Consider the following 14,681-nt stretch of genomic DNA (forward strand, 5'->3'; position numbering starts at 1 on the left):
TAGAATCTCAACCCAAGGCTCAGACCCATCCTTCTCCATAATTAACTTGAAACTAATGGCATTATGATCACTGGACCCAAAATGTTCCCCTGTACATTCTGTCACCTGTCCTGTCTTGTTCCCCCTCACTATATTGCACTCTCTCTATAATACTGTTTTAGATAACTTTCCTGAACTCATTTGACAAACTCCAAGCCATCCAGCCCTTTTACAGTATGGGAGTCCCAGTCAATATGTGGAAAGTTAAAATCTCCGACTACCACAACCTTATTTAAAACTGAGGAACATCAGAATCTCTTGGATCATGATCATCTCTAGAATAGTACAGCCAGGAGTGGAACTGGTTCAGGCAGGGATGGAACTGGTTCAGACTGGAATACGACTGGGTCAAACTGGGATGGGACTGGGTCAGCCTGGGATGGGACTGGGTCAGACTGGGATGGGACTGGGTCAGTCTGGGTTGGGTCTGGGTCAGCCTGGGATGGGACTGGGTCAGACTGGGATGGGACAAGGTCAGTCTGGGTTGGTACTGGGTCATCCTGGGATGGGACTGGGTCAGACTAGGATGGGACTGGGTCAATCTGGGTTGGGACTGGGTCAGCCTGGGATGGGACTGGGTCAGTCTGGGTTGGGACTGGGTCAGCCTGGGATGAGACTGGGACAGACTGGGATGGGACAAGATCAGCCTGGGATGGGACTGGGTCAGTCTGGGTTGGGACTGGGTCAGCCTGGGATGAGACTGGGACAGACTGGGATGGGACAAGATCAGACTGGGATGGGACTGGGTCAGTCTGGGTTGGGACTGGGTCAGCCTGGGATGGGACTGGATCTGTAAAAACACACTGAAATGCTGAAGGAACTCAGCCAGTCTTCTCAGCGTCCGTAGGAAACAAAGATATATTGCCGAAGTTTCGGGCCTGAGCCCTTCTTCAAGGAATAAGTTACATGAGTCAGAAACTGGAAATCTCAGAATTCCGACAGTGCCGGCTGGGGGAGGAGTCCAGACCAACAAAAGGTGGTAATTGAATACGATAAGGGACGTATGAATTTATCATGTCTGTGTGAAAGGAGGCAGGGAAAAACAAGAGAGACAGAGCTGGGGGAAGGTGATAGTAAAGAAGTCGGGGGGGGGGGGGGGATGTGTGGTTTAACAGAAACTGGAGAAATCAACGTTAATGCCACCCGGTTGGAGGGGCCCAGTCGGAAGATGAGGTGTTGTTCCTCCAATTTGCAGGTTTAGTGGTTTGAAAAATGCCCCCTCCAACCAGATGGCATTAACATTGACTCCTCCAGCTTTCATTAAACCTCCCCCACTCACTTCTTCCCCCCCCCCCCCGTCGCCTTTCCCAGATCTGTCTCTCTCCCTTTTCCCTGCCTCCTTTTTCATACTGATCAATTCTCACCTGTCCCTGCAGAAGTTCTTGTTTCACTGGCTCTGGATCAGAATGAGATTGGACTGGGTAAGCCTGGGATTGGGGCTCTTCTCCCTGTTGTGGGGAACCTGTCCCAGGTATAAAGATCAGCAAGATGTGGCCATTTTTTTAAGTGATTGTCATCTCCTCTTGCAGGTGAATTGAGCTCAGTGGTGAAGTTTGACCGGGAAACTCAAGCTACCTACCAGCTGGCCGTGCTCGTTCAGGATGGAGGTTCGCCTCCACGCAGCGTCACTGGCTCTGTCTACGTGACGGTCTGGGATGAGAATGATAACGCTCCTGTCTTCACCAACGTTCCAACGGGACAGGAGCTCGTTCTTCAGGTAAAGGCGGTCGCCCTGAGCCTGGAGATCATCGAACCACATCTGCGCTGCCCCGACACACTGCCTTTAGTGGTTTGAAAAATGTCCCCAGCCAGGTACCCAGGCTAGATGAAGCCTTCCCTCGGGACAGGGCACAGCATCTCAATGTGGCGGGGTGAAGCTGCCCTGTTGCCCAGTTTGGGGCTGAGGACCCACAAGGTTTTAGGGCTGGGAAGATTACAATGTTTTCAGTTGAGGGGATCCAGGGGTTTGAAGGTGAGAGGACCCAATATTTTGGAGAACCTTAAACAATGGTTGCCCTTTTCCTTCCTTCATATGGTGTGTGGCCTGCTGAGGATTTCATCACCCTTGTGTGATGTACTCACACTAGCACCTGCAGATTTTCTTGTTCTGACATGTACTTCTGGACTTGATGATCTGATAGGGGGTGAGCAAATCATGAACGGCTACATCAGTCAATGGCCGACCAAAGTGGAGAGGAATGCTTTTCGTCAATGCTTTCCAAAGTCACTTCAAGTGGCAAATAAATTTCGGCACACATAATCTCGGGATCCTCTCTGCAATCAACACAGCTGGGTCCTGATAAACACCGCAGTTGCCAAGATTCCATGGCTGCAACGTAAAAGAAAAATGGCCATAAAATCCAGCCAGCTTGGCACATATTTACTTGGTCATCCAATCCATGACCTGAGAGCATTTGCAGAAATAAACTCTGCATGGTTAGTCATGACGATCCTTATGTTTAACTCTCTCCTGTATTGTCAGAGGAATTCACTCATTCCTCGACGATTTCAATTAGATCTTCAAAGACGGTCTCATCAAAGATGTTCAGGTGTGGCCGGGGAGGGAGGGGTAGGGTGGCTGGGGGAAGAAGGGGTGACCAGAAGAGGGAGGGGTTGAGTGGCTGGGGGAAGGAGAGGTGGCCAGGAGAGGGAGGGAGGGGTGGCTGGGGGAGGGAGGGATGGGGTGGCCGGGTGAGAGAGAGGTTTGGTGGGGACAATGAGAGCCCATCCCATCCATGCTGACCACATTGGCATTCTGGGCAAGTCCAATTTGTCTACCTTTGGTTCATCTCCTTTTGAACCTTCCCGTCCAGAAATCTGTCCAAATGTCTTTTGAATGCCAACACTTCTACAACTTCCTCTGGCAGCTGGTTCCAGATACGGACCTCCCTCTGAGTGAAAAAGTCATCCCTCAGTCCCTCTCACCTTATGATATCGGTGTATAAGACGTGACGGGTTCTCAACAGGAGGCTGAAGGGATCTTGCCTGTGGCAGTGACAAACAAGAGAGGGAACAGATCTGGGAGAGGGGGGAAGGGGGTCAGCTGAAGAGCGCAGACTGTCTGGAACACTGTCGGAGAGTGCTGGAAATGGAGTCACCGTCAGCTCTGAAGAAGTATCTACATGGTCACCTTGGAGTCGAACATAGAATACAGTACAGGCCCTTCGGCCCTTGATGTTGTGCCAACCCATATATTCCCTAAAAAAAATACTAACTCTTCCCTACCCCAAACCTTTTATTTTTCTTCCATCTATGTGCCTGTCTAAGAGTCTGTTAAATGCCCCTCATGTTCCAGCCTCCACCACCATCCCTGGCAAGGCATTCCAGGCCCCACAACTCTCTGTGTAAAAGAACTTACCCCTAATGTCTCCCCTGAACTTCCCTCCCTTCACTTTGTACACACGTCCTCTGGAGTTTGCTGATCCTGTCCTGGGGAACAGGTGCTGGGATGGAGTGGATGCAACAGGCTGAACAGCCTGTACCTGTGTGGTATGATGCACTTGAAGGTGCCTCTGGCCTCCTGAACATGCCCTGTGGACAAGCACAACAGGCTCTGGCCGTCAAGTCTGTGGGACAGTGCCTGGAAATGACTGGGTCAGGTCAACTGCGTTTGAACTGAGAAACCGAGAGGTGAATTCCAGAATTGTGCTCAGTACCAATGATGGGAGTAAAACTATGGATGAGTCTGCAGATACCATGGTTGAAGTGAAAACACGATAGCAGGTCAAACTTCAAGCAGTAAAGATAAAGATACAGAACTAATGCTTCAGGCCTGAGTCCTTCATCAAGGTGTGAAAAAATGTCGGCAGTTGCCTGAACAAAATGGTGAGGAGGAGGAGCACGGTCCCACAGGCAGGAGATAATAGGTGGAGAAGGGAGGGAGGACACAGCAGCAAACAGGGATGGGGGGACGGCTCTGTGAATGGAGAAAGAGATGGAGAGCTGGAAGAAAGGCGACAGAGGGATGGGGAAGGGAGGGGGAAACTGAGAAGTCTGTGTTAATGCCGTCTGGTTGGAGGGGGCCCAGAGGGAAGATTAGGTGTCGCTCCTCCAATCTACGGGTGGCCTTGGTCTGGCCGTGTACAAGGCCATGGACAGACAGGTCGGTGCAGGAGCTGAGTGCAGAACTGAAGGGGCTGGCCACTGGGAGGTCCCTGTCACTGATATGGACAGAATGAAGGTGCTCAGTGATCTCCGGTGTCGAGAAGACCACGATGCATTAGATGAGTCCTGGGGACACACAAACACAGTGTGGTACTAACTGTATTACATGGAAGCCAAACGGGCTGAAGTGTCAATGACGTAGTAAGAAGGTGGCCAGTGACAGTTAACACAAAGAATTGTAAATTAACAAGGGTAATGGTGCACCTGAGAGCAGAATGTGGAGGCAGGTCGAGGGGGGGGAGGTGTGGGGGGGAATGGGATTCTGGGTTACAGGAGCAAAGAGGTCACAGTGGACATTTATTAAATGAAACTGAGCTCTAACCAGTTTTCTCAAAACCCAGAAGGAGGTCTCACGGCGCCCGTAGGAAATCAGAATCAGGACTTTTGTCAAGAACTAGCCACGAAATACATCGATTCATAGGGCAAACATTCATATAAATCACCTTCCAACAATAAATAAAAATAGCGTACAAAAAGTCAAAGTGAGGCAGTGTCTGGTTCATTGATCATTCAGGAATCTGATGGCAGTGGTAAAGAAGCTTTCCTTGGCCACTGAGTGCTCGTCTTCAAGCTCCTGTATGTTTTTCCCAATTGTAGCAGAGTGGGGGTCCTTGAGGAAAGAGGCCTCTCCCTTGAGAGACCACCTCTTCTTGATGTCCTCGATGGAGTGAGGTCTGGTGCCTGTGATGTTGCAGGCCGAGTTAACAACCCTCTGGAGTTTATTCTTGTCCTGAGAGTTGGCTCCTCCGTACCAGGCCGTGATGCAACCAACCAGAATGCTCTCCAGGGGACACTTGTAGAAGTTTATGAGAGTCTTCGGTGACCTACTGAATCTCCTCAGACACTCACAAAGTACAGCTACTGGTGAGCCCTCTTCATGATTGCATCAACATGGAAGCTCCTGGACAGATCCTCGGAGACGTTGATTCCCAAGAATTGAAGTTCTTGACCCTCTCCACTACTGAGCCCTTGATGAGGACTGGGTCATGTTCCCCTGACTTCCTCCTGAAGTCCACCATCATCTCCTTGGTTTTGCTGACATTGAGCACAAGGTGGTTGTCATTACACCACTCAACGAGCTGATCTATCTCTCTCCTGTTTGCTTCCTCATTGCCAATTGTGATTCTAGTGACATCTGCGATGACATCGGCAAACTTGTAGATATCATTGGAATTGTGCCTGGCCACACAGTCATGGGTGAATAAGGAGTAGAGCAGTGGGCTAGCACATATCCTTGGGGTGCTCCTGATCAGTGAGGAGGAGATGTTTCCAAATCGTACTGACCGTGGTCTCCGATGAGGAAGTCAAGGCTCCAGTTGCGGGTGTGGGGGGGGTGGGGGGGGGAAGTTACGTTGACCCAGGGTTTGGAGCTTGTTGACCAGCACTGAGGGAAAGATATATAGCCGATGTTTTGGGCCTGAGCCCTTCTTCAAGGTAGTGAGACCAGCCAAGTTCCTCCAGCAATTCTCTGTTTTACTGCAGCCACAGTGTCTACAGACCTTCCTGGTTCACCCTCTCCAGCAATTCTTTGCTCCCAAAATGTTTTGTGTGCCTTCGTGCCATGTCCTCACGTAGATGACAACAGAGGAATCCTGATCTTGTGTTTGTCGATGTCATTGAGTGTCCCGGCTGCAGGGGCTGCACCGGCCAGCTTGCAGATGGGCAAATTGCCACTGCCTGCTTCAGTTCGGCAGGCCTCTGAGTATTTTTAGAGAACATCTCCTGTGGTTTCACCAAAATGAACAATGGCAGATTTCTTCCTCTGAAGTGAAGCAGATTGATTTTTCCGCAGTTGGGCTGTTTTATACTCACTGTTGGCAACACTTGCTTTTTATTCCAGATTTATTGAATTTATTAATTTGAAATTCCCCAGGTGCAGAGGAGGGATTTGAACTCTTGCATCTAGTTCATTAATCCAAGCCCCTGGATTTCTGGTCTGGGTCTGTGCCATGAGTTGCTCAGCTATCTTTTCCCCAACTTGTTCCAACTTCTGTGGATGTGTTCCAAGCCAGGATCCACTTTGATCTCCGTGCCTGCTGTCCCCAGTAAATATTGAGGTTGGAGCTTTTGTTTTAATTTGTGCTTTGTCAGAATGCAAGGCACGTTAACACAAAGACACCCTCAAAGTTGTTTACAGACTCTCCAGTCCTGGCTGACCTCATTCTCACCTCGTCTTCCTGCAGATTTTTGAAGGGAATTTATCGGGAAATCTGGTGACGACCCTCCAGGCCGAGGATCCAGATGAAGGGGAGAATGGGACAGTGGTGTTCTCCCTCTCAGGTAAGTGGGGACGATTCAAGATTCCTTTATTGCCATGTCATTAAAAACAGTGCAGAATTACACTGAACCTGCTTCCGTAAAAGACCCAGAGGGGGTCAGGGACCTCCAGTGCGATTTGGATCAATTGAGGGACTGGGCAGATACATGGCAAATGCACTACAATGTGGATAAATGGGAGGTTATCCACTTTGGTAATACAAACCGGAGGGCAGATTACTATTTGAATGGCAATAGATTAAGAGATGGGGAAGTGCAGAGAGACCTAGGGGTTCTTGTACACCAGTCTCTGAAGGCGAGCATGCAGGTACAGCAGGCGGTTAAAAAGGCAAATGGTATGTTGGCCTTCATATCAAGAGGGTTTGAGTATAGGAACAAGAATACCTTACTGCAGCTGTACAGGGCCTTGGTGAGACCCCACCTGGAGTATTGTGTGCAGTTTTGGTCACCTTATCTAAGGAAGGATGTTCTTGCAATGGAGGGAGTGCAGAGGCGATTCACCAGGCTGATACCTGGAAGGGCAGGAATGACTTATGAGGAAAGATTGCGCAAATTGGGATTGTACTCGCTGGAGTTTAGAAGATTGAGAGGGGATCTCATAGAGACCTATAAAATTCTGGCAGGACTGGACAGAATGGATGCAGATGGGATGTTTCCAAGGATGGGAAAATCCAGAACCCGGGGCCATGGTTTGAGGATAATAGGCAAACCATTTAGGACCGAGATGAGGAGGAATTTCTTGACCCAGAGGGTGGTGAATCTGTGGAATTCATTGCCACAGAGGGCAGTAGAGGCAGGTTCATTAAATCTATTTAAGAGGGAATTAGATCTATTTCTTCAGTATAAGGGTATTAAAGGTTACGGAGAGAAGGCGGGGACGGGGTACTGAACTTTAAGATCAGCCATGATCTCGTTGAATGGCGGAACAGGCTCGAAGGGCCGAATGACCTACTCCTGCTCCTATCTTCTACGTTTCTATGATTGGGGCACATGGGATCCAAGGAATGCAGCATGAGGTGGAGTGTGCTTGACTGGAGATCTGTGACCAGTGGCTTCTGCAAGGACCACAGGTGGGACCTCTATTACTGGTAATATGGGTTCATGACAGCTGTCCATGATTTGTCTGCCTATCTATACCTCTAGCTCTTTCCCCTGTGGGGAAAGAGGATACAAAGATCTCTGTCAATCACCACCAACCTCCTCCCTCCTCCCTCATTATCCCAGCTTAGATCCCATCAGGCCTGGGGATTTGTCCACCTCAATGCTGTTCAATACACACACGCACAATAATTGGGGCGATGCGGTTAGCACAGTGATTAGTTCCATGCTGTTACAGCGCCAGCAATTGAGAAAGGGGTTCGAATCCCGTGCTGTCCGTAAGGAGTTGTACATTTTCCCTGTGTCTGCATGGGTTTTCCCCGGGGGCTTCGGATTCCTCCCACCATTTGAAAATGTAACAGGGGTTGTAGGTTAATTGGGGGCATGGACTCATGGGCCGGCAAGGCATCATGGGCCAGAAGGGCATCACCATGCTGTACATCGAAATGTAAATTTTATAAATTATTAATCCAGGCTGCAAATTCATCTGTCTTTATCTGTTATACATCTTGCATTAAAATGAATGGACCTGCTCATCAGGCCCACTGTGTTCACTGACTGGGCCTTGTCCATCTCTGCTATTACTTGACCAAACCTTTACTCCTCTGCCAGCTGCCTTGTGCCCACCTCCTGCCACAGTTGGGCAGCTTGGTTAGTGTGGCAATTAGCATGACGCCATTTCAGCACCTGCGAGCCAGATTTGAATCCCGCACTGTCTGTGAGGAGTTTGTATGTTCTCCCCGTGTCTGCATGTGTTTTCCCTGGGGCTCCGGTTTCTACCCACCCTCTAAACCAGGGGTGTCAAACTCAAATTCACGGAGGGCCAAAATTAAAAACTTGGACTAAGTTGAGGGCCGAACTAAATATTTATTGAAAATTTTCAACAACATCTGCATGTTTTCTCTTCTTTCAACATATGTAATGTTAAACTTTAGGATATAACTTTAGGAGGATAATGTTACAGGTCAGGAGTAGGTAGCTCAAGTTCACCCTTTGCTTGACCTGAGGGAAACCTATTTGGTCCCTGTGGAGATGTAGTCGGCATTCACAGGCTGTGTCCATTTTGGCCTGCATCAGGACTCAACATTTCCTGCTCACTCCTCAGACTCTAGGCCTCTATTCACCCTCGACCCACCATCCCTCTACCTGACCAGTCCTTTACCCAACCTCTACTCACCCCTCACTCCACTCGCTCTGCCTCTACCCACCCCATCCTATACATGCCCCTCTACTGCCTCTCCCCTCAACCTGTTCCTCCCTCTACCCGTCTCTCACCCTCTAATCACCCCTCCCCTACTCGCCCTGCCCCTCCCCTTTTACCTCTTCCCTATCCACCCCTCCTTCTACTCATCCCTCCCTCTAACTGCCCTTCGCACCACCATAACTTCCCCTGCCCATTACTCCTCACCTACACCCTCTGCCCACCACTGCTTACCCACCCACTCAGGCCCAGCGCGCTGCCGATCAGCCTTTGCGGACAGCCACCATCTCTCTCTTCACGTGCAGGGCCGAACCAGCTGTCCCTGGGGTCCGCGCGGGTGCAAGCGCTGAAGGCCGTGGCGACCGGGAGAAGTGCGCTCGTGCTGTGGAAGGGCCGTCCGGTGCCAGTCGCGCGGGGCTCGCGCTGCCCGGGGGCCGTGCGCAGCCTGCCATGTCTGTCGCGTCGACAAGAAATCACAGGCGCTCGCCCATCCGCCGCACCGCTCGACAGGTGGGAGAAGTGACTGGTTGTGCGGGGAGCCTTCCAATCGGCTTGCCGGCTGATGACATCGACAGACTTCTTGTGTTACAATTTCTCGTGTTACAATGGGGAAGGATGTGCAATGAAGGGGGAGGATGGTGGGGGTGACATTACCAAAAAACAGCATCGGCTCTCGCTGCAGGGCAGGCCACCTCTAATACATTTTTGAAATGATCTTGCGGGCCAAATATAAGGGCCCACGGGCCAGAGTTTGACATGTGTGCTCTAAACTGTGAGAGGCTGCAGGTTAATTTGGGTGTAATTGAGCGGCACGGGTTTAAATGGCCGTACTTGGGATCTACCATGCACCCTCCCCTGATTAGCACACACAAACCCTGCATGGATATCGGCTCCCCCTCCATTCTAGGTGCAACCTAGCCCATTTGTCCAAGTCCCACGTGCCCATGAATATATCTGAGTGACCAAATACGTGAAGCCCTCCCTCCTGCACCAGCTCTTTAGCCACACATTCAACTGTGCCAACTTCCTATCCTTGCCTCAATGCCACATGGAGGTCTCCCTATTGACAAGAGGGGCCTCAGTACGTCAATGAAGAAATGTCTCAGCTGGTGGGACAGCTCTGACCTGCTCCTGTGGAACAGACTCAAGACTGAATGGCCTCTTCCTATGCCTGTGTCATGGGTTTAGGAGACTGTCCCAGTGTAATGGACTCAAGGAGCTAGTGGCCACTCGCTGTCTTAGTGTTTCTAGAATATCACCCACCTGTGTAATCACTGAGCTGATGGTGGGTTATCCAGGGCTGATGGTGGGTTATCGATGTCTGAAGGTGGGTTATCGATATCTGATGGTGGGTTATCGACGTCTGATGGTGGGTTATCGATGACTGATGGTGAGTTATCCATGTCTGATGGTGGGTTAACCAGGGCTGATGGTTGGTTATCCAAGGTTGATGGTAGGTTAACCATGTCTGATGGTGGGTTAACCAGGGCTGATGGTGGCTTCTGGAGGGCTGATGGTGGGTTCTGCAGGGCTGATGGTGGGTTCTGCAGGGCTGATGGTGGGTTCTGCAGGGCTGATGGTGGTTAATCCAGGGCTAATGGTGGGGTATCGATGTCTGATGGTGAGTTATCGATGACTGATGGTGGGTTATCAATGTCTGGTGGTGAGTTATCCATGTCTGATGGTGAGTTACATGTCTTATTGTGGGTTAACCAGGGCTGATGGTAGGATTTCCATGTCTGATGGTGGGTAATCCAGTGCTGATGGTGGGGTATCTGTGTGTAATGTAGTACCTGATACATGTATTTCCTTCCTTCACTCACTGCAGGATCCTGGGCCCAGCGATTCTCTCTCCACCCGACGACGGGTGAGCTCCGAGCAGCTGCTGCACTCCATCAGCATGACAGGCCAGAGTACGAGTTGATGGTGCTGGCACACGACCGCGGCCAGCCCCCTCAGACCACAGCTCTCACCATCCATATCCAGGTACGTCCTCTTCTCGCACTGGGCACTGTGACCTGTCATCACTGCATGAGAGTTCCCAGAGGCAAGCTGTGTGTTGGTGTCCCCTGACACTCCCAGTGCACCTTCTCCGGGCAGGGCGTAGGTCTGTCAGGCGGGAAGGGTGAATCTTCCCACAATCATTGTGACTGGCAGGGCAGTGTGGAGGCCACAATATTCTACAGCTAACCATCACCTTTATGGCTTTTAACCCTGACCCCTCCTTTTCGATGTTGTTGATTTTGTTGTTTTTAAAACAAATTTGTTTGCAATGTATTGACGAAAATTACTGCCTCTTTGTCTACGATGTTTTTGAACCTTCAGTGAGCACAGATGTTAATTTCAGATTACATACAAGACATCACGTACAGCCCTGAGATTCCTTTTCCTGGGGGCGCGGCAGAATCACCACTTATCGGTAGTACAAAAAAAACGGACTCAGTGTAAATATGTAACAAACTGACTGTTCAATACAGAGAGAGAGAGAGAGAGAGAGAGAAAAACAGACAATTAAATGCACAATTAAGTCCGAAAATGAGTTTGCTGTTGAGGAGTCTGATGGTGGAGGGGTAGCAGCTGTTCCTGAACCTGGTGGGGTGAGTCTTGTGGCTCCTACACCTCTTTCCTGATGACAGCAGTGAGAACAGGGCGTGTGCTGGGTGGGGTGGATCCTGGATGATTGCTGCGGCTCTCCGACAGCAACATTCCCTGTGGATGTTCTCAATGGTGGGGAGGGTTTTGCCTGTGATATGGTGCATCTGTCCAGGTGCCCTGAGCCCAGTGACCTCAGTGGGTCTCCCCACAGGTATCCTGCCCCCAGAGAGCCTCTTGTTCACAGGCAGACATTGCAGGGGCTGACGTTGACTTTCCATGTCATGGAGGAGTTGATGCAGCCCATCTCCCACAAAGTGGCTAAAGCTGCGTCCCAACACCAAGCCAAAGGTGGAGTAGTTAATATTGTGCTACCAATCAGTGGTGATTCTGCCTGGCCCACAGGAGAAAAAAACCTCAGGGTTATATGTGATGAGGAGTATGTACTCTGACAATAAATTGGATCCCCTGTGCCCTGTCCTTCTGGACCAGCCTTCCATGAGGAACCTGAACAAGAGCCTCATCGAAGACTATCTTCATCCACGTTTCTCAGTAACCTCCACAAAAATATTCTTAAGGGAGTTCCCTGCGTACAACCCCACTGATTCCCAATCAGTGCTGGCCTTTCCAAGAGATCACGTCCCATCCCCACCAACATTTTCCCACAGTCTCCCTACTACTGAGGTAAGGCTCACCACCCTGCAGCGTCCTGGTTGATCCCACCACGACGATAGCTGCCACAGTCTCCTGGACCCTCCACCCTGGGATACAGACAATGCAGAAATCTCTGTCAGAGTTCCCACAGCATCGGCCTTTCCTTCCCTGACACCCTGGGATAGAGAGCATCCGGCCCAGGGGGCATTATCATGGATTGGAGAAATTGGCCTTTCAGCCAATCCTGTGCATGCCGACCATGATGCCTCCTACCTGGGCAGAGAGGGTGTAGAAAAGATTCACAAGATGTTGCCGGAACTGAGTGGTTTTTTAGATGGAGGGGTGGTGATAAATACATGGGGAATGTAGATCAGGTGGATGGACACAGGTTAGGGAAACACAACCTGTGGAGGAACTCAGTGGGTCAACAGTAAATGGTTAACGTTTATCAACCTAAGTTGAGAAGGGAGCGATTTAAAGGGGTCCTGAGGGGCAACTGCTCCACACAGAGGGAGGTGGGTGAGAGGAGAAGGAGCTAGAGGTAGTGGTAGAAGTGGGGATAACTACAATGTTTGAAACACAGTTGGACAGATACATGGATGGGACGGTGTTCGAGGGACATGGGCCAAACGCAGACAAAGTGGGACTTTGGTTGGCACGAAGGAGTGTCTGTGTTGTAAACCTCTCTGTCCTGCTACCATGTCCTTGTCACTTTGGGTCCCGGGCTCCTGTCCCGCTCATTTAAACCACCAGGACATTCCCCCCACCCCTGCCGTCATGTCGCAAGAGAGATTCCAGTCACTGAAATGTCAGACACACAGTTCCCTGCACCAGCTCGTGAGATGCACAAGAGCAGAGGGATGTAGGGCTCGCAGGCAGCATGGTGGGCCAAAGGAGCTGTTTCTCTCCTGGACCACTGTGTACACACCCTCGCCCAGCTGAGCCAAGTAATTGGGGTGGAGAGAGTGTAACCTGATTGGTGGAGAAACACAACTTCTCCCATGTTCACTCGCATGGCCACTTGCCTTCAATAAAGCAGGTTCTTTCCCAGAAAGGTTCCACGCTGAGGGTTGACAGGAGTGGGAAGGTTTCCCTGTGACCCAGAGCTAAGGTTCAACCCTTAAACAGGGAATCCGCCTCTCCTCTCCGCTGGGAACAGTCTGCAAAGGTGGAAATGGCTCTGTAAATACAGGTTGTTGTTGCATGGAGGATGTGATCCAGAATGTTCTGTCCAGAGTAGATCATTGCCCCCTTCCCTCATTCCCTGCCCTGCCTTCCCCTCACTTTCCTCCTCTCATCTCATTGGCCTTCCAACACATTGTCCCCTCACCCCACCCAACACCTCCTCCCCCCCCACCCATCCCTTCCTCCCCTTCCAACCCACCACCTCCCCAACCATCCCTCCCCTCCCCACCTTCCCCCTCCCCGCCCCAAACACCCCCTAACCTCCCCTCCCCTCCCCACCTTCGCCCTTCCCTCCCTCACGTTGTCGCCCCCGTGTTAACTGGCTGCCTTTTCACCCCACAGGTACTGGCGTCGCCTGGCCGGCCGCACTTCACCAAGACGCTGGTGTTCCGATGCAGTGAGGGAGTGCCACTGGGCGCGGTGGTGGGCTCACTGGCGGCGGCAGGGATCCCAGTCCCAGCCTCGCTGTCAGCAGCGGGGTCCCCAGGCCCTGGACTCACCTACACCATGGTCGGAGGCACCGATGACGGCGGCCACTTCCTCGTGGAGCGCCTGACAGGTCGGCTGCGTGTTGTTCTGCCACTTGACTATGAGACGTGCCCGCGCTACCGACTCGAGGTGGCGGTGGAGACGTGGAGTGGGGACATGCCCAGCCGCACGCTGCTGCTCGTGCACGTGGAGGTGGAGGACGAGAACGAGCACGCGCCGCGTTTCGCCCACGACCCACTCACCGTGGTGGTGCCCGAGGCTGCGGCAGGCGTGCCCCTCTACACGTTCCGGGCGGCGGATGCCGATGGTCATGGCCCCAACAGCCGGGTGGAATACTCACTGCTGCACCAGGCACCCGGCCAGCCCCGGCTCCACCTGCATCCGCATACTGGGGTGCTGTCTGCCTTGGCTCCCCTCGACCGTGAGCAGGCTGCCTCCTTTGTGCTGGTGGTGCAGGCCAGCGACCAGGCGGCCGTGCCCAGCCAGCGTCGCTCTTCAGCCGTGACGGCGCGACTGCTGCTGGCCGACGACAATGATAATGCACCACGCTGGGTATCACCGGCCTCCGTCAGCGTGCTGGAGAACCGGCCACCTGGGGCCTTGCTCACCCACCTGGCAGCCCAGGATGCTGACCAGGGCGAGAATGGGCGTGTCAGCTATCGGCTGGGCTCGGCTGCCGGACACGAACACTTCCAGGTGGACGCCGACACCGGTGAGTGCAGCGCCGGGGCCACAAGGCCGTGACCCCCCAACACCAGGACCCCCCACACCAGTATTCCCCCCAACACCAGGACCCTCCCCAACACTGGGAATCCCCATACCAGTGACTTGCTAATGAAACCTGCCCCCTCAGGGTTCTCCAGATGATCACCTCTTTCTTTCAGGTCAGCACAGAGTTCCTTTTTGTTTCACTTATTCCAAGTGGAACATTAGACACCCAGTCCTCTCATCTTGCATGAACCACTAGGGCTTTGACCAGGCT

At 51.9% G+C, this 14,681-nt stretch overlaps 1 protein-coding gene across 1 annotated transcript in view; it reads left to right on the forward strand.

The window, feature by feature from the left end:
• The window catches only part of LOC138740099 (protocadherin-16-like), a 177,915-nt gene that overhangs the window by 109,648 nt on the left and 53,586 nt on the right, over positions 1-14,681 (forward strand). The window contains exons 7-10 of the mRNA XM_069892515.1: positions 1,569-1,756; positions 6,387-6,483; positions 10,608-10,765; positions 13,553-14,411. Of these exons, the coding sequence (XP_069748616.1) occupies positions 1,569-1,756; positions 6,387-6,483; positions 10,608-10,765; positions 13,553-14,411 (1,302 nt within the window). The remainder of the gene's footprint in view (positions 1-1,568; positions 1,757-6,386; positions 6,484-10,607; positions 10,766-13,552; positions 14,412-14,681) is intronic.

Source organism: Narcine bancroftii, chromosome 7 (genome assembly GCF_036971445.1).
Source record: "Narcine bancroftii isolate sNarBan1 chromosome 7, sNarBan1.hap1, whole genome shotgun sequence".
NCBI classification, from domain to species: Eukaryota; Metazoa; Chordata; class Chondrichthyes; order Torpediniformes; family Narcinidae; genus Narcine; species Narcine bancroftii.